The sequence below is a fragment of the Leptosomus discolor genome, chromosome 2 (genome assembly GCF_034619465.1).
Source record: "Leptosomus discolor isolate bLepDis1 chromosome 2, bLepDis1.hap2, whole genome shotgun sequence".
NCBI lineage: Eukaryota > Metazoa > Chordata > Aves > Leptosomiformes > Leptosomidae > Leptosomus > Leptosomus discolor.
Genome location: NC_141392.1, coordinates 12,439,587 through 12,463,783, shown reverse-complemented (window position 1 = coordinate 12,463,783; position 24,197 = coordinate 12,439,587). Strand labels below are relative to the sequence as shown.

The window sequence follows — 24,197 nt, the reverse complement described above, 5'->3', positions numbered from 1 at the left end:
AATGTCTGTGCATGATTATATGGACCTTAAACTTGGTATTCCAGTTCAGTGAGCTGAAAAAAATAATTTCTAATGGAAGTATGATGGCTGTACTGAAAAGCAGTGCCAGCTGGGGCCAGGGAGAGAAATGGAGTGAGGGAAAAGGAGATGGCAAGTATCTTTTGCTGTAGGGGAAATCATAGTGTGCTGGTCATGAAACTGTATATTTAGATAATCTTTTCTGCTGATTTTTCACCAACATCTGCCTGCGTTGTTAGCCTTATGGGCATAAGGAGGGTTAACTATTTTTACCCCCACGTTTAACAAATAATTTCTCTAAGAGGTTGTACCAGGTTACTTTGATCAAGGCTGGGAATGGAGCCCAGCCCCTAAACACCTTGAGTCTCACGCCTTTAACCACACCGCCTTTTGGAATACGCATAGCCAGGTCTGTTAGGCTACGTTCTTTGCAGTTCATGAGAGGTACAGCTGAAGTGCTCTCACGGGCAGAGGGGCTCTTAGTCATACCTGATAGCGTTTTAGAGTTGTGGTGGTCTGACTCATTTTGAGGTAGAATTTGGTAAGTTTTGAAAGGAGCCAGTCAGTATCGTTCCTTGCATATAGCAGAAGATTTTACTTAGTGGCTACTACTGTTTTACTATGAAGCTGAGGCTCTGAAGGGGGATATTCTCAGTTTTAGAAGGATTGTAAAGTTCCCTTAGTTTTGCCACAGACTTCTCTATATTGTTGAAGAACTAGCTAATTTCAGAGTTTTGGGAGCTGCTACTTTTTTCTCATGAGATTTTCAACACGGATAGTCTTGCAGTGAACTTGTGATCCAGGACATCATCTTTACCATCTTGGTTCCCTCTCAAATGTCCTTCGCTGAAGTATTTAATATTCTTTAGTGCATCTGTAGAGTGGTTATCTTCCCCCCCCCCCCCCCTCCGCTGGGTCTTGATCACTCTACTGTGTTATACTTCAGATCCTCAAAACTGTTGATTGATCTGAAGTAGGAGTTCCAATTTCACAGTCCTCTGCTACTTCGAATGGCAGACAGCAGTGCACCAACAGAAAAGACATGAGAACTTTTATGATTACCATAGGCTAACAGCCTGAGTTTTTAAGGTGGCAGCAGCAGTGAATCCTTCCAGGATCCTGAGGAAGATGCCACTTTATTCTTCCTTGCCACCACAGGCAGAAATACTTCCTCTCTTTCCCCTTTCATGTCTCCCACAAGGCTTTGAACTACCATATTCTGCTGTTGGGAGTGTTTACATGAATAGCTTTGTTTTAGTTCTATTTCAGTGACTCAAGGATGCTCCCAAGACCAAATGTTCCCTGCAGTTGTTGTACACTAAGCTGTCTCTGTATTCATTGGTGCAGACCGCATTTGAAGTTGTGTTAACATTGAATGAGTCCTTGTCTGTTAAAATTGTCAACATTTTTATCTCTGCTCTACACAGATAGCATTTTCCATGGAAATGAAGAAACTTTCTACGGTAGGTCTCAGTCCAGTTTGGATAGGTGTGCAGTGGACTTCGGCTACTTGAATGGTAATGGACCCAACGGGAGCGTATGCAGCGCCCACAGCATGAACTCCCTCAATCGCTCACAGAACTTCATCCAGGCATCTCCAATGTCCTCAAATTTGAGCATCCCTGGAAGTGACATCATGAGACCAGACTATATCCCCAGCCACAGGCATAGTGCAATCATAGTACCATCTTACCGGCCAACTCCAGATTATGAAACTGTCATGAGGCAGATGAAGAGAGGGGTGATCCAGATGGATAGCCAAAGTCAGTCTTTGAGGAATCTAAATATTGGAAACACACATGCTTATAACCAGCCGGAAGACCTAGTTTACAGTCAGCCTGAGATTCGAGAGCGACATCCGTACACGATTGCGTACGGGCCCCAGGGTACTGGCTATAACAAGCCTGTCGCCCCGTCTGACCAAATGAACCCTAACAATGCTGTGCAAAATAAGACAGCAGCCAGCGCCATATCCCACACTGTCAGCACGCCAGAACTGGCTAACATGCAGCTGCAGAGCAGCCAGAGTTACAACACCGCTCACATGTTAAAGAACTATCTCTTCAGACCCCCACCTCCATACCCGCGCCCGCGCCCTGCCACTAGCACGCCAGACCTGGCAAGCCACCGGCACAAGTACGTCAGTGGGAGCAGTCCCGACTTGGTCACTCGCAAAGTCCAGCTCTCGGTAAAGACCTTCCAAGAGGACAGCTCGCCGGTTGTCCGTCAGTCGCTGCAGGAGGTCAGCGAGCCCCTCATGGCAGTGAAGCATCATGCAGCTGTGAACAAGCGCCATAGTTTGGAGGTCATCAGCAATATGGTACGTGGTATTGAAGCCATGGCATTAAAGACTTTAAACGCCCCTCTGCCGCGCAGGAACACTTTGCGGGAGCAGGTGCAGCCAGAAGAGTCTGTTCAGATAGGGCATGAAGTTCAGCAAGTTCCTCATTATCATCACAAAAAGACGTTCTCTGATGCCACAATGCTGATACACAGCAGTGAAAGCGAAGAGGAAGAAGAAACCCCAGAATCTGTGTCACAAATAACAGCCCTCCACGAAAGCATGGAGTACAGTGCTCAGCTGCAAGCTGCTTTAGCTAGAATACCAAATAAACCTCCTCCGGAGTATCCCGGGCCTCGTAAAAGTGTCAGCAATGGAGCCCTGAGGCAGGACCATGTTAGCATTTCTGTGGCTGTAGCCAGGGCCAAGGCCATGAGGCCAGGGCCTTCCAAAGCCATTAGTGTCTCTCGAACTGATCAAATGACAATAAACGGGTCTTCGCTCGGGCCCTCCATCTCAGAGCCTGACCTCACGAGCGTGAAGGAGCGGGTCAAGAAAGAACCTGTCAAGGAAAGGCCTGTGTCTGAAATGTTTTCTATCGAGGACAGCATTATAGAAAGAGAAATCATGATGAGGGTAAGTGCCTTCCTCTGTTGCAGTGGCTTCTTGGAAATCGGTACTCATACAGGTCGTTTTCCATTCCAGAAAAGTGTTTGGTCAGTTAACTGTTTGGGGGAACACGTGGGTGGGAAGATGGTGATTTGCTTAAGGTTAGGACATGTGGTGTTAAGTGCCACATATAATTTGGTTTCGTGGGTCTGTATGGCCACCAAAGGGGCTGATCCCATGCACTGCTATTGGGCTTGTCAGCTTCCTCCGCTGTGCTTAGTCGGCTGCTGGCCAGATCCGTGTCTGGTCCAGCTGATGATGCCACCTGGCAGCAGTGCCAGCCCAAGGTGGGTGGCAGCACACGCAGCCAGGTGATGGGGAGGCTGACCGCAATGCCCCCCTCCATGCCTGCTCCCCTTCTGCCTGGGTGGCTCCTTAGCCCCCACAGATTTGGGGCAGGGTGAGTCTGAAATGTATTTGCTCGGATGGGTGGGTGATTGTGTTCCAGTGCTAGCGTTTTACTCCTCCTTTGCAGGGATGTTGAGTATCACATTATAGTATATAATATATAACAGTGGAAACTTTTCAGTTGTTAAATGATCTCTGATTTCCTTTCCCGCCACTTTATATAACATAGTTACCTCAATAAAACACTGGTAGCTGTAGAATATGGGTTGCTGGTTTTGCCAATGACTAAATGAATGACTGGTTAAATAATTACAGAAGCGGCACATGTAGAGGCTCTGAGGTTGAGGATTTGGTTTGGGTTTATGTTTTTTTTTTTGTTTTGTTTTTTTTTTCTCTTAAATGTGTTTAAGTATGAGAAATAGGATCCATTTAAATTTGCAATGAATTTAGAATCAAAAATATTTAAAGGGGTCCATGTAAGCAATGGCAGAAATAAGAGGGGTGCTTACCGTTTCGTGACTGCGTAGGTGCTTTATGTAACACTCTGGGGAGTGCAACTGCAGTCAGAGAAAGCAAAGTGTGTGCCGTAGTTCGTGTTTGGGGGTTTTTTTTGGTTTGGTTGTTGGGGGGTTTTCTTGGTTGGTTGTTTTTTGTTTTTTTTTTTTTCCCAGAATTGAGGTCTGAAACAAAAACGTTTCCTGAAACAAATTAGTAAAGCATCTAAGTGCTCCAAAGCAGAAAAGTGTTTGTAATGTACTAGATCAGTAACTAGTTAGATTTAAATACTACTGTATATTCAAAGAAATTTTCTAAACATATGTGTAGTGCTTCTTGTTTCTTGGTGATCCTTGCACAGGTGGAATGGTTAGGAATCAAACTTTGGCCACTTAGCTTGTATCGTGGAGACTGAGTTTACTCCTTGCAGACTCTTAAACTTTAAATAGATACTTGACTATAAAGCATGGTCTTTCATGAATGAATACTGTAGACAGTGGTGTAACAAGAAGCATATATATGCTCTTTTGATCTTCTGAGGAAAGAAAATATATTGAGAAGCAAGAACCCAAAGGTGGAAATGAAGGTGAAAACAGAGCTTAGAGATGTTGTTTGAGTACTCTTCCTCTGAATAATCGTTAAGAGCAGCCTTTGGTCAAAAGGTGCTTTGTTGTTGTTGTTGTTTTGAAAGTAGAGGTGTAGTCTTAGCATTAAGCTTTTAAGGTGGTTTCAGCCTAGATCAGCAGTCTTAACCCATGCAGACTTTCCTTTTGTTATAGGAATCACACGTTACATTAATGGTAGTTTGACCTTGATCTTTTAAACCCAGACTTTCTATTTTACCTTGCAAGTAGTAACAATAATAAAATCCCCAAACAAATAAAAAATACTTGCATTTTCCTTCTTTCTGAAATTATGAAAAGAAAGCAGAGTGGGTTTTGATTTTTTTGTTTTGCCTTTTTGTTTGTTTTTTACTTAGTGCTCTGGAAGAAGCCAGTGGTGAAAAAGCTCACAGGCTTTTGAAAAAAGCAAGCCATTTATATATGTCTGAGGGCATTCAGGCTCAGTAGTGTGTTTGTAGGAGCTGAGCGTGGCCTGTGTGGTGACCACTTCCATATGTGTGCTGAGACCCAGCCTTCCCTTGTGCTCATCTCTCCTTCCAAATCCAGCAGAAAGAACTGTTAAGGAAATGGAATAAAATATTCCTAATTAGGGTACTTCTAGAGATGGTCTGCCTTCTTTTTTGATGTTTCAGCTCCCAGTGGCATGAGGAGGGCAGCGGGATGAATTTAAAATTCATACTCTGGTTCTCCATGTCACGGCATAACACGATGCATGAATACCATAAACGATATCCCTCCCTGGCTGCTGTTACATTCGATTTCTGGGATATGTGAGCTCAGTTTTTAGTGTAAAATATATCATGGGTGCTATTTGAATCGCCATAATAGCAGAGTGTATCAGAAGACTTCTCATTTTAAGTATTGCCATCACAGAAGAGAAACAATGGCCTGTGTTTTATTGTTTGTAGTAACAGATTGAAATTACTGCTTTTTAAAAGATGCCCCAGGTATCTTGGCTACAGTAGTGCTACTTTAACGTAACAGGGTGATGCTTTGCATGTCCTACATTCAGAATAGTGTTTGCAGAAAAATGCGCAAGATTGTATTTGTATGTCTTTTGATGGCGTGTAAACTGTATTATATGCTGGGATTGCTTCTTTGAAATTAAAATTCTGTGCTCATGTAGGAGCAGGCCTTTGAGGAATAACAGGAAGAATAGAGGTTGTGTTTGAATTTACGATGCTAATGGTGATCATCTGCATTCCTTGGCCAGAGAGTTGCAGATTTTGGAGATTAAAAAAACATTCCAGCATTTTACTGGCATTATAAATAATCACACAGAGATGAAAACGTGCCTTTTCTTGCCAAAAGAATCTAGAAAAGCAGAAGATGGCAGGCCTGGAGGCCCAGAAGAGGCCCTTGATGTTGGCAGCACTGAACGGACTCTCAGTTGCTAGGGTTCCAGTGCCGGAGGACAGCCAGGATGAAGTCGCCAAGGTGCCAATGGATGAGAGGGTAAGATGGAGGCTCATGAAATGTTGCTTGTTCCCTTTGTTCCCAGCAGCATGAAGGTTCGAAAATACTAAAATTTGAGTTCAAATGTGAAAAAATTTCTCTTAAAAGTTTTCAGAGCCATTAATGGAAAAGGTCTGTGGTTAACACTGGTGTGTCTTTGGATGCTGGCAAAGTGTTAAATGTCTTAAACATTTCCTAAAGTCACTGAAAATGAGCTGTTCACTATTTCATGTGATCATACAACGTCATACAAGATCAAGCTGTAAACCTAACATTCACATTTTTCACTTGATCAGACAATCTTCCTGCGGTGATCATCCATAGATACCGTCTTTCATGTTCTGATACAACTGAAGAGTTCAGTTAATGTCTCTAACGGGATTCAATTTAAAAAAAAAAAAAAAGCAGCTGTTTGCCTCCTGATGTTTGTGCATGTGGGTGTGTGCACGTATATGGAGTTTCAGAAATTAAAAACAGTTGCTGCCGTTAAGATTTGAGAGACATATTTGCGAAGAATCTTTCTGGCCTTCTGGATAGAAGCTTGCAGCCTTGTGTTGTCTGGTACGCAGACAACAGAGCTTAACCACTGCCTGTATGTATGTGGGGTTGTGTTCAACCACAGAAATTGCATACTTGCAAGTTAGGGAGTATTTTGAAAATGTGGACCACATCACACTTCTCACAATATGGTCTTCTTCCTAAAAAGATAAATTTAAAATAATTTTACAAGTATCTATTGTGGTGAAATCATATACAAATTCATACTGAACCAGGATTGTATTTAGCATGGTTTTGCTTTTTATGGTATCAGTCTTTAAAAATGTGGAGGTGGAATGTAAAAATGTAAAATTTGCTTGTGGTTTCATTCAGTTGAAATAAGTGTGTCGTGTTTCCTCATGTAACTGCAGCTGAAAAAAGAAACGAGTGAGAGAATGCTATGGCTGTGTATTGAAACTCAAAGAACAGATGGATGGATCTAGTGGTAAACGTTCTTCGAGGAAGAATTAATGGATTAGTGTTCCTTTCTGTTAAATCTTAGTGCAAAATCTTGAAGAGGAAGTTGGAAGAGGGGATGGTGTTTACAGAATACGAGCAGATTCCAAAGAAAAAGGCAGATGGGATCTTCACCACTGCTGCCTTGCCTGAAAACACTGAGCGCAACCGCATCAGGGAGGTCGTTCCTTATGAGGAGAACAGAGTAGAGCTGGTGCCGACCAAAGAAAATAATACCGGCTACATCAATGCTTCACACATAAAGGTAAAAGCTTCCCTGAACTTTGCTTTGCAAATGAAGGTATGTTAGAGCTTTGTTTGCATTTCTAGATGCACAGCAGCATTTTTGGTAACTGGTCTGAGAAGGAAACTCAGTCCAAACGCATCATTGTACCTTTGTGTCAGTGTGGGCATCTCTGAAGACCCCTATCAAATAACATGCATGAGTTGATTTAGTTGCTAGAGACTGGGAAGTCATTTTAGTGAGGCATCCTTACTTTTTTATGCCCAGCGCTGCCCAGCTGGTTGTGGAATGTCTCTATTGGTTAATATAGAGATGCCATGTTTGTTAAACCTCATGAAAATGCATTAGATCAGCCCCAATACCTGCACTGTGATACAGCTGTTGTGACCCTGTACCTGAAAGAACGAGCGGTCAGTAGGTGTTCTGACCTGTCAGTCCCGATAGCCTTGCAGGCCACTGGGGGACTACAACAACCCACGCAGAATGAGTTCCTGCCGCTGATTGGTGCAGCCTGAAGGAAATACTGCACAAGGTTTGACTGAAATATTGTTTCCATTTACTAGCATATAGGATATGATTTTTAAAAATCAAGGATGTAGGTCCATGTCCAAAGAAAAAGTATGTAGTTACGAGTAATGCATGTTCACGTAAGTACTGCAATTATGTATGTATGAATAGTGTGTTTCTTCCTTTTATGATGAGAGTTGAGTGATTTTAAAATACTTTTTATTTTAATTATGCATTGATAAAGAGAACACCTTACTAATGAGATCCCTATGTCTCTGATTGGATACTGCATTGCACTTGTACGTCTCAAAGTCAGTTTTTTATCAAGAAACTTCACATTTCTTCTTAATTCAATGTAGAAATAATTTAAGATACGATCTGACTGTTACTTACAAATGTCGCCAGTTTTAACAGTGAACTCTCCTGCAGTGACTGCAGGTGCTTCTTTAAGCTTCCTGTACTGTTTACAAAGTCCTTTGTTGGCTTTTACTCTACCCTGAGAGAAGTAACAGCACTCCTCTCCCTCAGGTGACAGATTCTCTTGTTGTCAGAGAGGACTGTCTGCTTTTTCTCATTGTCAAAATCCAAATTAAAAAGAAAGTTCCAAAATAATAAATAAAACATCCTGTTAAATTAATATTTTCCTGGCATAAAAGCCTTTTAAAAGTTTAGAGAGACTTGCAGGCCTCCTTGGTTGTGATTTGCAGTGTTAAATCCTCTTGTTTTAACAAGGATCCTGGCAGGTTATTGCTTTTCTGGTAGGTAGCAGATACTAAGTTTTTGCATAATCAGACGTTGCTATGATGATGGATTTCTGAGCCCAAAATTTTTCATCTACTTTGTAGGAGGCCAAAAAAAACCCCAAACAGATTCCTAACGTAAATTATGCCCACAAAGCAGTACTAGCCAGAAAAGAATTTTCCCTGGCTAGTTTTGAGTCCACATTTTACCTTGTGTGTCAGTGTTGGGCACGCACGCATCTCGCATTCACAGAGCACCCAGGAACATGCACAAATGTTTTAACACGTGACAACAATGGTCCTTGCCAGTATTTTCCTCTCACACTTGTAAGGTTGAGGACGGGAGCCAAGCAGATGTGCTTTCGCTTAGAAGGTGAAATCGCATCTGTGAAATTTACCTCAGTAGCACAGTGTGTGTGTGTCTCTGCAGCCCAATATTCAATTTTTAATATCCTGCAGTTAGGGCATTAGAATGCAGTTAACATTCCAGGCATCCCATTCCCTCCAGACTATTTATGGTCCTTTCATATCATGTGCCAGGAGGCTGGATATTTGGACCAGGAGTCAGTAGACAAAGAAAACTCCTATATCATCCTGATAAGATCCATGCCTGGAGGATTCCAGCTCTCCCTGCTCAGTCTGCAAGCCCCGCAGTTTTACAGTATTTCTGTTTATCTACCATTGACCTTCGCTGTTAAGAAACAAAGATCGTCATCAGAGAAAAAAGATAGTAATTGAATTTATGGATTAAGCAAAAAAGTTCTTCAGATCGCTTGTTTTGGCTGTTTGGGTCAGGTCAGCATTAACTTAAAAAGCTCAGTCACACTGTACCAGCACTCATGACTGCAGACGAGCAAGGCCAGTCCAAGCGCAGGGTGCCGGTTAGTGCTGTGCAGTTTATATTCATTCCCACCTAGTACGAGCGCTTGAGGGGTCTACCTGCATTGGTCTTGCAGATTTTAACCATCATTCAGAGAGGAGAATGCTGTATACTATGAAATAAGCAAATGAGCTGACGTACAGGGTTAAAAACAGTTTTCAGTGCAGTGAAAAATTGGTTATCATATGAACACTGGGCTAGTTACAGGTGTAAAATCCCAAGCATCTCAGCTTAATGAACAGCTGCTGGAATAACAAATATATTGATTCTATTTCTGAAAATCTATTCAAAGACCTGTACCTCAAATGTAGTGTATGGTTAAACCTGTCAGAGTTATTGATTGCTCCTCGTAGCGCTGTCTGCCAGCACCTTGATATTTATGGATGTGTCAGTATTTCTGTTGTAAATCTCCTTCTCTGGGATTTATAACTTTGTTGTGAGAAGTGGCTCTGGGCTAATACATAGAATTAGGAGCTCTTAGACTGAGAAGGAAAAATATTTTAACTTTCCAAAATGATTAGTTAATCTGTATTTCCTTTTTGCTAGTAAGCATATTTTCAAATGATATCTAGTAGCAGTAAAAGTGGTTTGGCTTTTTACCTAAAATGTTGAGAGAAAAAAAAAAAACAACCAAAAAACACCCCCACAAAAAGCTCTTATAAACCTTTCCTGATGTATAGCAAATAATCTGTCATAAAATAATAATTTTTTTATACAGAAGTGAGATTTTTTTTTTTTAACTACCTAATAATGAAGATCTGCCTCGGTCAGGTAAATGAAGCAGTATTTTGTACTGGTTAACTCCAAGGTAATGCTGGGTCTGCTTAGGCCACTACGTCGTTTCTGGTGTGTAAATCTGTGTATTAGTGCTTCAAAAATAATTTAATTGCATGTCGTCATGCAAATACACAAGTATTTCTAAAAGATGTGGTTGGTAATCCAGTTATCTATTGGGAAATAGTTTTACATGACTACAGCTTTAGATAATTTTAAATTTGATATGGCATTTGAAAGCCATTTAATGTGCTGGTGGATTTACTGTATAGTAGCTTGCAGCTTCGACCCAAGATGAGTGAGGAAGAGTAACTTGAAATGACACCTGTCTTGATCTCCTCACTCGCTGGCAACGGGCCTGTCTGAGCTCCGTGCTTTGTACAGTGTGTGGGCATAACCGCATCCTCTGGGGACAGCTCGGCCACATCTCCAGCAGTGATCGGTGTAGTAAGAGTCTTTTTAATAAATTATTTTTTGCCCGAGTGGAAAATAATCGAGGGAGGTCCTAAGCAGCAAAGGCCTTTAGCTGTTGTCCTGCAAGGTGTCATCTGCATTCAGGCTTTCTACGCTGCTGTGTGTTAGTTTGCAGCAATGCAGTGCCCTTTGAATGCGTGTAGGCGCTTCCTCTGGTGCTGAGTGTTTCTTTCATCGTGGGGCTGTTGCCAAGCCCAGGGAAGTCAGTCAGCTGCTTATTTGTACTTCAGCCATATCAGAAATGGGGTCTCAAAAAAAAATGTTGTTTTTTTAATCTGTATGATCCAGGTGCAATGGCAATAAAAATAAGATGACATTTTGGTCAAAGCTTTATGTTTATGGGCACCAAGAAAGGACTTGGAAGCACCAGATTATGTTTTTTCAGATTTGCTGTTATCAAAAGGATGATTGTTGTCCAAAATTTTGAACAAAAGTAGAAGAACAAAGAAGTAAAGGTTTTGTTATGGTGCCTTTTGTGCAAAGGGCAGTTCTGGCACAGACGCTGCTGAGAATTTGGGCACTCACTGTATTTGGTGGTTTGTTTCCTTACTCCCAGGTTACTGTAGGCGGAGAGGAGTGGCACTACATTGCTACCCAAGGGCCTCTGCCACACACGTGCCATGACTTCTGGCAGATGGTGTGGGAACAGGGGGTGAATGTTATAGCCATGGTCACAGCTGAAGAGGTAGGTAAAATCACAGAATACAGTTCTTTCTGATGTGAGCAAATCTGTTATCATCGCTTCCCACTCCAGTAACCTGTTTTTTCTATCAACAACCCTTTTTCCTCTTACTCTGTTTGAACGTATGCCTGGACTGCTGTAATGCTAATCTTTGTAACTTTCTGATACTCAGTTTGGCAAGTACTAAAGCGAAACAAGCAGAACCCCCCTTCCCCCTGTGTTGCTTCAGTTTGGCCAAACCAAACAAAGATGTTTCCATTGGAATGTGAGAGCGCTGAACTGCTTCTGGTTAAAATGACACAGGCTTCCACCCCGTCCAAGGCCAGCTCTGCATACCGTCACTCTTATCGACTGAAACGAGACCAGAAGCTGTTGTTTCCGTAGAAGTGTCCATGTAAAAAAAAAAAAAAAAAATTACAAAACTTTTTATTCTTATGCCAAACAAAACAGTTTCTTCTATTGTAATCCAAGAACTATGTGCTATGTTATAAAAACTGGCACACGTTGCTAACTAACCCTGCCTTCAGCTTTATGCCTGGTTGGTTTTAGCAAACACAGGGAGTGCCATAGCACATCAAGTCACTGTCCGGTTCCCAAGGCTGATCCACAACACGTACTTAGAAGCTGCTGAAGAGAAACTCCTTCCATTTAAAGGAGAGGCTTCCCCAGGAGAACAATGCTTGCCAAGGTGGTGTAGGCAGTAGCTGGCTTTTGCCACGAGACAAGAGTTAGTTCATCAAGCATTTTTACGCTTGGGAGTATTATATGGCTGAGAGTTTTAAGCTTTAATGGATATTTTCTTTACTTTGTGGGATGATGCTTGCCCTTCCACTAATTTGAAATAAGAATACTTGTCTTATCTCCAGAGTTCTGTGCCCTCTGTTCGTAGAGAATTATAATTGCAGAAAGACACTGACAGCTTTTTGTTTTGTTTTGTTTGTTGTTTGGGTTTTGTTTTGTTATTAAGGAGGGAGGAAGAAGTAAGAGTCACCGTTATTGGCCTAAACTGGGCTCTAAGCACAGCTCAGCCACTTACGGGAAGTTCAAGGTGACAACTAAGTTCCGCACAGACTCCGGCTGCTATGCGACTACTGGTCTGAAGGTCAAGCATCTTCTCTCTGGACAAGAGAGGACAGTGTGGCATTTGCAGTATACTGACTGGCCAGACCATGGATGTCCAGAAGAAGTCCAAGGCTTTTTATGTAAGATTTCTTTAACTTGCATGATAAAATACATCAAGGAAAAGGTTGCTCACACTGGATTCAGTTCACTGCATCTAGTTACAGCTGGGATAGATATTAAATGGTTATTGCTGTGGTGTACAAAGGCCTCAACTAGGTTATACTTTGCTGTGATTTGGAGGGGAAAAAAAGTGGAATTCAAGAGGTGGGAGCTAAGGTGATTGAAGATTTTTGGTCCTGAAAGACCTGATGTAACAGAAGGAAAAATCAAGAGGCAGCAGCAGTGCTAAAGACTCAGGAAATTTTATCTAATAGGATACCTCTGCTGGGTGATCTGTCAGTATAAGTTATTGCCACTTCCCAGCTACCCTAATGAGTGTAGGAGATACTAGGCTGCACACAAATGTGATTAGAGGTCTGGGTGAAAGAGGTTCAGATGGTAGTGAAATATGGCACAACTCCTCCAGTTTTGCAGGAGGCCCGTGTTGCTGACAGCCAGCATTTAGTAGTCCAGAGGCACTGGGCTTCTCGCAAAAGAGGAGAGGGCTCCGTCACGTATGCAGTAAGTCTGAACTCGCTGCCGCTGTTCTAACCACATGTACCCAGGCAGTGCTAAGGGCCTTCCTAATTAAATAAGGTCCTGGTTCATGCATTTCTGAAAATACAGCCATTATATTCATCTGTAATGAGTTAATAATACTTCCTGCTTCTTACCAAGTAATAAACACTACCATAATAAGTAATAGGAATTCACCCATTATTTAACTAAAGCCACATCTCTGGCACTGCAGTAGAGCATGGTGCAAAGATGTTGAAGTTACTCCTGAAGGAGTCTGTACGTGATGTGCTGATGCGTTGGAGACACCTGCCCTCTGAGTTCCTGAAAGCCTTGCAGCTGCAGCAGCATAGCTCTGTGGCAGCTAAGTCCTCTCTCAGCACGGTCCGTTAGTTCCGCTTCAGTCTTGGCACAGCGGCAGTCCTGTAGCGATCCACTCTCCTTTGCGTGGTACAAGCTTGATGTAAATGACAGGTCCTTCTTCTCCCTGTTCTGTCACCAGGGCAGAAAATAAGTGACACCTCAGCTTTGGCAAAAGAGTGCCATGGGATCTGTCTTCAAAGCGAAGCTGTTGCCCAGTTCCTAGTTCGTTTCATACTTTGTTTCTCCTACCAGCCCCTGTAGCTGTGGTTGAGCATGGCAGTAATTGGAACCTGATTGTCCCCGTTTCCGCTGTCCCATTGTTTGCCACCATGTACAGTCCCGTTTCACTGTGTGCATGAAAATGCAGCTTTTCTGGTGTTGGTAGGCCTCCAGCCACAGCCTGCCTGTCTCAGAAGGACTGCTCAAGCTGCACTGCCATGACAACAAGAGTCAGGGCAGGAGAGTTTGGCTCAGATCTTACTTCCCACGCTGGTGGGAAGCTAAGTGTCTGAGAGTTAGGCATCTGCATCTATGGTTTTGGGTGAGGTCTCTCATCTTTGCCATGCATCTGGACTATGCTGGAACAATGTTTAGAGGTCAGAGTTGGAGTTGTAGATTGTGGTGTGTGTGTTTAACCGGGTGCACTTCCAGTATGTGAGCTTCTCTGTGCGATTGGACGGTAGAATGCATTGAACACCGCTAGGACAGCCACACAAGGCAGTTGTTCATGCGCTTTGTAGAAATGGCTTCAGGGAAAAGAAAGACACTGAACTCCCAGAAGGGCTCGTAGCTGCTGAGAAACAAACCCTGAGCAGAGAGGTGGATGAGATTCTGTCCCACTCTAGAAGGGAGAGAGAGAGAGAGAGGGGGAAACAGGGCAGATGGATGCTTGCTTCCCATCTGATATTGGCTTTGACAGACAGTAGTTTCAATGGGACTTAGCCATTGTTTTGATCCCAGCCTGTTAATAGCAGGAATTGCTGTAAGTAATGTCTAGAATCATCTGCTTAGGGGACCTAGAGATTTGCAGAGGGGAAAACAGAATTTAATTTTTTAAAAGAACTACTTAATTTAAAGGAGCAGACTCCCAAGTAGTAATTGACACCCAGCTGGTACTTGCTGGATTCAGTGCTGTTCTGTGCACCCTGGCCAAAATAATTAGTATGTTGTAAAGAACAGAAATTATTGCCACTTTGATGAAGAATGACTTTTTCATATTCTTTTTTTTCCCCAGTTTTTACATTTAGATGTATAGATGTTTGCAACCTTGCCTCCATTTTATCTTGCAGCTTACTTGGAGGAGATCCAGTCAGTGCGTCGCCATACCAACAGCGTGTTGGACAGCAGCAACAACTGCAACCCTCCCATCGTGGTGCACTGCAGCGCAGGGGTAGGAAGGACTGGAGTGGTTATCCTAACGGAACTGATGATTGGGTGCTTGGAGCATAATGAAGTAAGTCAGCTTCTTTCTCAAGGCAGACCCTGAGCTCGTTCCTTGACTAACTAGCTACATTTCTGAGGTTAAAATTGAAAGGCAGTGAAGTTGCTTTCTTTCCGTTACCTTTGTGAGACAAGGGCCTTAAAGGCAACAGGCAGAGATACTTGTAGTTTTCTGTTGAGTTAATAGTTTGCATTTTTTATTATTAATTATTATATTAATACATTCAAAATTAGGGCTTTTTTTTTCCTCTTTTAAGAATTTAGTCTAATTCATACCTGTACTTAATTAACAGCCTATAGACAGCATGTTTACAAGGACAGCCTGAGAGAGGCTAGAGAATAATGTCAGCTTCCTTGCTCTTTAAAGTTTCCTGCTCTCTAAATTCACTCCCTGGATCCTTTCTCTCTCTTACATTGTCTCTAATCTCATCTGGAACAAAACTTAACTATGTCTTAAGAAAAAGGTGTGTGTATGTTGGGGAATAGGGCTTTGGGAACTGCAGCCCATATTACAAGACTAGTAATACAATCTGGAGTTCAGAGTAAGAGCACCAGCAGAGTGACCATGTGTAGCAACTTGCTTTTCATCTGCGTCCTCTGTCACTGGGGAAGTGTCCAGGAAGAACATCACATCTTGGATAACGATGTGCCCCACAGCTGCAGCACATCATTGAAACTGGGGATTTCTGTGGCCAAAGAAACTGCTCAAAGACCAAAACCCCTTGTAGAGATAAGAATGCAGCAAGAGGGACAAGTAGGCATGTATCATCTGCCCCTCCCACTAATCATCCACTGGATGAGTGGCTTGAAATTCAGGGAAGCCTGGATGTACGCACCTGAAACGCTCACCTACTTTGTGTTACCGTGGAGGAGTCACAGATGGGAGCCTTTCTGTGCAAGGCGCTATGCAAAGGGCAGCTTTCAGGCTCATTCGGAAGTGTGAGTCCTGAAGCAGCCGGGTACCCCTGCACTTTGCTCTTCATCACTATTTTAAAAAAAGGTGATGCAAGAAGTAATTTTTTTTTGTTCTTTGCTCTGTTATCGCCCTTCAGCAGTTTGTCCTTCTGGGTAGTTCCAAGAGATCCTGGGTGCGGTTCAGCTGAGATGAACCTCCTCCAGCTCTGGTTGGGCCTCAGTAGAGGTGAAGCTGTCCTGTAGATCTGTGTCCCAATTTACACTTCTTTCCTTTCCTTTTTTTGGGGGGGGTGGGGTGTGTGGAGGAGGAAGGGGAAGAAGGAGGTGGCCCAGATGGAAAGGACCCACAGGTGTGTGCTTTAGGAGTCGTGCAGCCTTCCTGTGCTGACTGCTGTTCAGTAACTGCTCCTGTGTAGGGCGACGGCTCTGACCCTCGAGCCTGCTTGACTTCCCTCCCTACTCGCTGGCATCTGGAAGTGACCGCTTCTGTTGGTCACTCAGCAGCCGTGAAATTTCTGCACACCAGAGGAAATCTGGATACTTAAAAGAGCCATATCTGAGTCACTTGGGAGCATCAGGGTAGCTGTGTGTGCTTCACAGTGACCCCTGTATGCTAATGGTGTGCCAAGAACAAACGCTGGCAGTTGTGCAACACGTTCTGGCCACGTCAGTGTTGTCTGTGGTTTACAGAAGTCACCTGTTTGGCAAAGAGGAGCTGGGTAGGAAGCAAAGATAAAGGCAGTGCCTCGACACCTGAGCATGGAGCTGAGTCTTGACTTCAGAATTCTCATCAACTTCACTAGCAGCTGACGGTAGTGCTCAATAATAAGGGATTTCTCTGATGTCCTTTAATTAAAGCATTCTTTTGTCTTGCTTGATTAATGGTGAAAATCATTAATATTAACGACAATTTTCCTCAAGGGCTTTGTTGCTCTAGATTGTACTAAGTTAATATTTTTGGTTTGTTGAAACCTAATTAAAAAAAAAAGATTAAAAATCTTTACAGTATGTTTTCAGTTTGTGATAGATTCTGCATTCTGCACAGAGGGGCTTCCTTTTCATGCAGCATTTTTACTGGCTTATTTTGAAGTAGGATTATTTTTTTTTGCTGAAATAGAATTACTTATTACTTAAAATGCTTTAGTCTTATGAATTAGTTGATTTCCTCAGAAATACAAATTTCTACTTACAAAGAGTAAGTAGATGTATTAATGTTAACATTTTAGCAGTGAAGGAGAAAAGGGGAGGGAGGTTGAAAATCCTGATACAGACCATCTTGGAAAGCCTGCAGCAGTGCTGGAACTAAAACCAGAACTCTTGAGTCTGAGGTTTCAGGTTAAGGTAAAAAGTCATGTTTAATCAAATTCTGTACAGCTTCGGTCAGTGTGGCTTCTGGGCAATTGCTGGTTGAATCTAAAGCTGTGTATCTCATTGCAGGGATACAGTTTCAGTAACTTGCTGTGTAGTAAGTAATAGGTCCCATCATTACATCCTTACTGCTGTAGTCATGTAGAACAAGTAATTGAGATCCTGCTCTACCAACTTCTACTTCGGCCTTGGCACTGGGATGTTAACTCATGCTTGCGGTTGCAGTGGGTTTTCATAGGGGAGATCTTTTAGTTTCAGAATCAGAAATGAGTAGCAAACGCCACCTTAGCAAGGCCACCTTGACATGTACGTTGCGATGAAGGTGAGTTTGAAGGTTCTACTCACCTGTAGTAAAATGCAAAGTTGACAGCAAACAGCGAGGTCGAATGGGCAGGATGGGCTTTTCTTTCACTTCTGAGCGAAGTCAAAGCCTGATCCATTTTGAGGAGGTGCACAGACCACTGTGTGCCCAGTAAAAATCCACGAGCTGTCAAGCACTGAACTGCTGAGCGAGGAACATGGTGTGCAGGTCAAAGCTGGCCTTGCGTTTTTGTTGTAGTTGCTCAGGTGAGATCAGGTTCCGCTTGACTCTGCTCCGCGAGGACTGCGTGGCTTTTGTAAGCACCCGAGCCCGCGGGGAGTCTTTCTCTGAGTTAGCTGAGTTAACTGAAAAGAGCTTACGTTTTCCTTTGCACCTCTTTGAGAATAATATGACATTACCCATCACAAACCTTTACGCTTGTTGACTCTCTAGAGAGGTCCTTTTATTAACAGCTTGGTGGGGTATGTGGCAGAACGTTTAGCCTCGTTTTCAGAACGTGATAGCCGATGAGTTAGGGCTTGTTTACGTGGAATGGAGAGCCTGAGTTTTATATATGTGGACAGAAATGGATATGCTGTGCGATTTTTATTTTAAACTTTCCAGAAAAATTCCAGCGTGCATGGAAGCAGGCTCCATGCTCAGTTGCACCTAGAAGAGTTAGCAGCAATCTTACCTTGTTTCTGTGTCTGTTTGTCCAGGCATTGTGCTTGTACCATTTCTCATCTCTGCCAAAAGACTTGCGAAGTTCCTTTTTGTGTGTCTGGAACAGGAAGCTGGCACTAAAAAGCGCAGTTTGTGTTGCCTGATAGAGTAACTGGTCTTCAGTTTTATATCTTGAGCTGCTTAAGAGCTTCCTCAAAAATAGCCTCTATCTTAGTGCTTGCATTTATGCTGCTGCCATAAAGAATTTGTATCCCTGATTCTGGGTCGTATTACACGCTCCTTGACTTTGAGCCTGGCAGGCTGAGCTTCATGGCTCAGTGAGTTCTGAATAGCTCCTCGTGTACCTGTTGTAGCAGATAAAACACAGTAACATCACAGGTTTTTTGCTCCCTAAACGCTGGAGATACAGTGGTAACACCTAATGAAATTCACAGTGATTTCTAATGCTTTCCTTCATGGGCCTCTGTTTCACACAACTCCTTTGGTTTGTGATTCGGACCATTATAGGGCACATGTGCCCCAGTGGCTCCGTGGGGTTAGGGATGTGCTTTCACAGTGCGTCTCCTGATCCGTCCCCACTTACTGTGCTTTAGTTCCTGTGGCAGAGCATTTTCAGGGCACGTGGGTGAATTTCTTTTGGACGAAGCTAAGCTGGAAGATGACTTCTGGGAGAACACCTAATGTGTTCCAGCTGCTAGTGGACATGGAGTAGATGGGAACAGACCGATGCTGGCCTGAAGCAGGCAAAACATGTATTGTGGATACCGGGTCCTCGTTTCACTTTACAGATGTATTTCTTCTGGAGTGTTACTTACTAGCATAGACTTGGCTGTGGGAGGTGAGGTGTGGGAGTTTCTGGACCATTTGGTGACGATGAGTTCCCTTCTCTTTTAGTGGAAGGATCAGCGTATTTGCCTGCACTTTTAATTTTGTCCAAGGAATCTTTGTTCTTATGATCCCAATGCCTGCTTGCCATCTGAAAAATCTCTCAGATCCTCCCTCTGTGAATAAGTTCGACCATGGATCAGAGCGCAGCATGTGAGTGGCCACAGGCCTGATGATGCGCTCAGCGGTAGCGTCTGAACTGAGCTATATAATCATGGCTGCTTAAGTTTTGTACTAGGCCTTCCTGACCTATCGAGCCTTTAACCTGAGATTATACGATATATTGGATTTATTTTACCGAGTTGAAAAATAGGTATGCTGAAGCAGACAAAACTGCAGAGACACAGCCCTTTATTATGCGTTCAGCTGATGATCCGCTGAGAGGTAGTCAGTGGTGTACAACTGGAAGACAAGTCTTTGGTTATCTGCCCATTTACCTCAGTCCAGAAATTCCCGTAAGCTTTAGTGAGGAAAGCGTTGGGTGTGCAGTAACCTGTGAATGCTGCTGTAATACTCTATGAAACAAAAGTCAGTGGAAAAAAACCTGTAGTATTTCACTCCAGTTGATTGTAATTCATTACGTTGTATAACCACAGTACAGTTCCATGGGTCAGATACTTGCTATTTGAGACAACGATTGTTTGGTTTAATGAACCAACATCTTTATGCTTTTTTTTTAAACTTTGCTTTACAGAAAGTGGACGTTCCTGTGATGCTGAGACACCTGCGGGAGCAGAGAATGTTTATGATCCAGACCATAGCCCAGTACAAGTTTGTCTATCAAGTGCTCATCCAGTTCCTGCAAAACTCCAGACTTATTTAATCTTTTCAAACATCCCAGACCCAGCTTTGTGGATCTGACTGAACCTTACTGATGAACAAGGGGAACTGCCTTGACAACACCGTGTGCATATACTGCACTTTTTAAAGTTGTCTCGAAAGTAAGGAATGATTTTTCTTTACTAGAGTCTCCCGTGGATTATTTTATACAAGGTATAATTTATTTTTCTTGGAATAACTTGTGAATTACTTTAATAACTTGTAAAACTTATAGTGACCTTCAAATTGAACCACATTTGACATGACTGGTCTGCATTGTAACATGTCCGTAAGGAAAGCAATCCTTTGTAAAGGTAGTTTACTGGCTTCTGTTTCACTACGCAGCTTCTGAAATGAACGGTTATTTGGCAGTGGGCTTTTTCTCACATAAGAACATTTTGGACCCAGACATGTGGCTTCCATGGTAAAAACAAGACCTGCTAGATGTCAGCTACAGCTCTGTACCAGTGGAAGCTGAGGGAACACAGTCCTGGAGCAGGGAGACCTGAGCCTCTGCACGTGCAGCAGGGCACATTACAGAGGGCTCAAACACAGGACATTGTGAGGACAGAGTTTTGGGTGCTAAACTGGAAACTAAAATTCCACGAGAATTGCAGTTTTAGATTAGTCCTTGAAAAAAAGCAATATTGGATCTTTTAAATGAGGCCTTTGCTACTGTCTGCAATCCTTGAAGGGATCCATAAGAGCTGAAGCCGTGCAGGGGGTGAAGTGCAGCGACCCAGAATGAGGCTTTCCATAAATGAGGCTTTCCGGTAACTGTGGTGGACTGTGGGTTGAGCAGCAGAGGAATTTCAAATAAATGCAGCTGAAAAAATACCTCAAATCAAGCACCTTCTCGTGAATTACACTGAAAATTTTATTGCCTTGAGGCTCACCTCCTGTAGAAAAGGAATCTCATTTAAGTTGGACAGCTCTGGTTGCCTTAGTTTCACGTGTGAACTGTTGTCTTCAGCACTGTAAAAATGTCCCTTTCTAGTCCTTTGAGCTTTGTCAAAATGATTCATATGGTCTTCCCTCCATATCCGAGATCTCCCAAGTAGTGACCCTTGAGAGCTTCAGCTTAGAGTCTGCCTTGATTCTTCCCCCATCACTGTCTTGTGGGTTATGAACGTGGGGAGCTGTCTTCCTTTTGGTATTGGCAAACCTCACTTGGTTAGGGTGTTTCTTTGTAGTAAATTGCACAGATCATCTCTCTTCGCTGTCTGGTCACTTTGGATTTCTCCCTCCTATTTATTATTACTATTTTATCCTGGTAGTGTTCATGGATTCCAGTTAGGATTAAGAGAATGTTGTATAAATACGTAAAGGAGAAACAGTCCTTGCCAGAAGTTTACAATCAGAACAGGAAAGGGAAACTCACCTCTTCCACTGCACACCTAGGGCACAGATTCATAACTGGCTTGCCCTAGGCCAGCAATGGAATCTGTATCAGCTAAGAGAAATTCCACGTGTCCTAGGAGCATCTCAGCAGTTAGATCAGTCTTCCTCTCTCTTCTTCATCCTCTGTCCCTCGGCACTGGCTAGCTGTTTTGCACAACTTGGTGTATATCCCTTTCTCCAAACGGTTCATTTCACTGTAGTAAATCACATCATGAATTACCTTGCAGTGTGTGCATGGTAGCATTTACGTACAGATATTTAGAAGTGGTAGTAACTGCACTTTTTAAAAAATTTTAAAAGGAGAAAAGAAAAAAAAAAAAAGGGGGGGGGGGGAGCTTTTTAGCAACTTGTGGTGGGTCTCCCACGCTGTTACTTCTGGTGTAAGAGAAGGAAAAGAAAGTTCCTGCACTGAGGTTGCTCCCCTCCTCACACTGACTCCTCTTTCCCACCTCTGCATGCTGCCACCCTCCTGTGGGCAGTCCAGCCCTGCTTCCACTGGGCCGTGCTGTTGGATTGCTGGAGAATGGATCAGGCTGGAGAGGAGCCCTGGAGGTCCCTGGTCCCAGCGCTGCTCACCCCACGGCTGACTTTAAAGTCGGACGGGCTTGCCCAGGGTCACATCCAGTTTCAGGACTCTCCAAGGGTGAAGATTTCGCAGCCTCTCAGGACACGTGATGCAGCGCAGTTACTCTGTCGTGGTGAAGTTATCTTTCTTGGTATCCCTTTCCCAGATAACCTTGATCTTTTAGTCCCATCGTTGCTTTTCTGTTGCATCCCCACCTCCGAACCCCTGGTCCGTGTACAAAGGTCTAAGCCTACAAGCGCTCTCAACGTCAGCACTCAAGGGACCTACACACTCACCTTTCCCTAAAATCGGTGGGCACTTAAGCTAAGGCTCTGTACCAGAACTTTTCTTAAATGTATTTAAAACTGTGCTGTGCTGATGTGGTGCTCTGCAATACAGGCCTAACGAGGCGACGGGGATTCTGGTGGAGACTTCTGGCTGCCACCAAATGGTGAGGCGTTATTGAGCTGTAGTATCTTGACCGTGTTCCTTTTAGGGATCAGTTGAGCTTTCAGCCGACTTCAGTTTTCCTCTAATTTCTTCTGCCAATGCCAACATATCTCTTGTTAAATTAGCAGCAGCCATTTAAAGTCTTTTCAGCAGCATCTGCATGATAATTGCACAGAGATGCTTTATATCTGGGAAACAAGCCAAGGAATAAACCTTGAAGCAAAGTGTATTAAATTAGTTATCTCGTTATAACTTTTTGAATAATTTCCTAATGATGAATTAAGTTTGAACTCGGAGCTGTCAAGTCCCATTGCTCCACTTAGATGTGAGAAGTAGAAAATCAGGAGGGAAGAGAATCTGTTCCTATGTCATCTTATTCAGCTCTTCTTGGCTGCAATGTATACTTGTTTCTGCAGTGAGCACAGGAGGGTTATGGCATAAGAGAATGTAAAGGGCTGTGTTTGAAAGGAAGAAAATTAAGGAAATGGTTTTTTTAATGCAGGGATGCATCATAGGTGTCTTGGAAAAATATTAATTACAAAATGGCACCAAAAATCCTTTCCAAATTAAGTCAGTGCCTATTAATGAGCCAAGTAAGTGGCCACGTAGTAAACAGTCATTTCCAATTAACTCCTAATGTGGCTGGTGTGGTAGATAGAGGGCAATGTGACTCACTTTTTCCCTTTCATTGTCAAAGAATGGTAATTTTAAACTTTTCCTTTCATCTGACTTCAGTGGACTTTTTCCTGCTAGATTTTATCTTGACTAGGTCTGCTAATACCATAAGTAAATTGGGCTGGTGCATGTCTTCAGAGGTTCCTTTCCACCCCAGCTTGCAACCAAACCTCAGCGTGCCGACGTTTTACAATTGAAATGGGATACGGTTTTGTAGGGGAAAAACTGAACCTTCTGACTTTGAACCTGCTGTAGTTTTATCAGACCGAAATTGCTTGGGCAGTATTTCCTAACCTTTAGGGAGTAACAGGAAAACGCATTTTGCATCCAATTTTATTAGTCATAGCAGGAACGAGCGCATGAGACTTAAAGCCACAGCACTGTTCAGTTTTTGTCCCGCAGACTGCTAACAGCAGAGTCCTTCAGTCAGAAAGGAGGACAGCTTGGAGTTGCTGTTGTCCGGTGTTGGGTGGGTCATTAAAGCATGACAGTGAGTAGGTTCGAAGACACCAGTTTCATCCACTTGGAGTAAAGCCTGGATTGAATCTCGCAAAGGTGCATCAGTGGCCAATGAATGGAGCAGCACCTCTGACAAGCAGTCTTCTCCCGAGGCGCCCGTGTTGCAGGTGGCCCGTTTAGCCTGCGCTCCTCCCTGACTCTTTCTGAGAGAGAACTTGGTGTGGATGAGGGACTCTGACTTGGGAACCCATTGTGTCTGTTTTCCTTTTTGTGAACTCTTCAGCCGTATTTAACACCTTATTTCCCCCCCCCCCCCCCCCCTTTAAACTCTTACCAATGATAGTGTTGAGGTTGCTGGCATCAAACTTTTGGTTAAAGTTATGGTCTGAGCATTTCATGCCTGACGTTGTCTGATCAGGGATGGGAGAGATGAGAGCAGAGTTCTGATGCTGCTCAGTGCTGTGGGCATCATGTTTCCATCCTCCCCAAGCTGCACTGGAGGATGGTGGACATCAGCTGCTCAGGTCCTACTTGCTCCAGCCCCTCCGCAGGCCTCTGTTCAGCACCTCTTGTCCTTGATTACCCGAGGAAAGATAAAACTTGTTCCCACAAACTTTCTCCTGTATATAGGGACCCTAAGTGCTCAGCCTTAGTGGAAATACCTTTTCCCTAAACTAGTTTCAGCTGACAGGAGGGACATCTGTGAGAATTTGTTCAACCTATTGCTACTGCAGTGCTGTGTAAAAAGTATAGAGAAGGACATTTCTGTTCTGCTTATTTAAATCAGTTGCCTTTGCCTCAGCTACAAATATTATTAAATATTTACATGATTTCAAGAGCTTTTTTTTGGTTTAAATTAGTTTCTTGTAAACACAGAAATGCAAATGGCAAAACACAGGTTGGAAAAAACGAGTAAGTCTCAGTGTTTCAATAGATATGGTCCTTTTAAGCT

At 43.2% G+C, this 24,197-nt stretch overlaps 1 protein-coding gene across 1 annotated transcript in view; it reads left to right on the top strand.

The window, feature by feature from the left end:
* Positions 1–19,699, top strand: part of PTPN14 (protein tyrosine phosphatase non-receptor type 14) — a 70,283-nt gene extending 50,584 nt beyond the window's left edge. Inside the window, exons 12-18 of the mRNA XM_009957103.2 lie at positions 1,446–2,935; positions 5,746–5,889; positions 6,929–7,147; positions 11,058–11,186; positions 12,151–12,385; positions 14,573–14,736; positions 19,571–19,699. Coding sequence (XP_009955405.1) covers positions 1,446–2,935; positions 5,746–5,889; positions 6,929–7,147; positions 11,058–11,186; positions 12,151–12,385; positions 14,573–14,736; positions 19,571–19,699 — 2,510 coding nt within the window. The remainder of the gene's footprint in view (positions 1–1,445; positions 2,936–5,745; positions 5,890–6,928; positions 7,148–11,057; positions 11,187–12,150; positions 12,386–14,572; positions 14,737–19,570) is intronic.
* Positions 19,700–24,197: the final 4,498 nt, after the last annotated feature.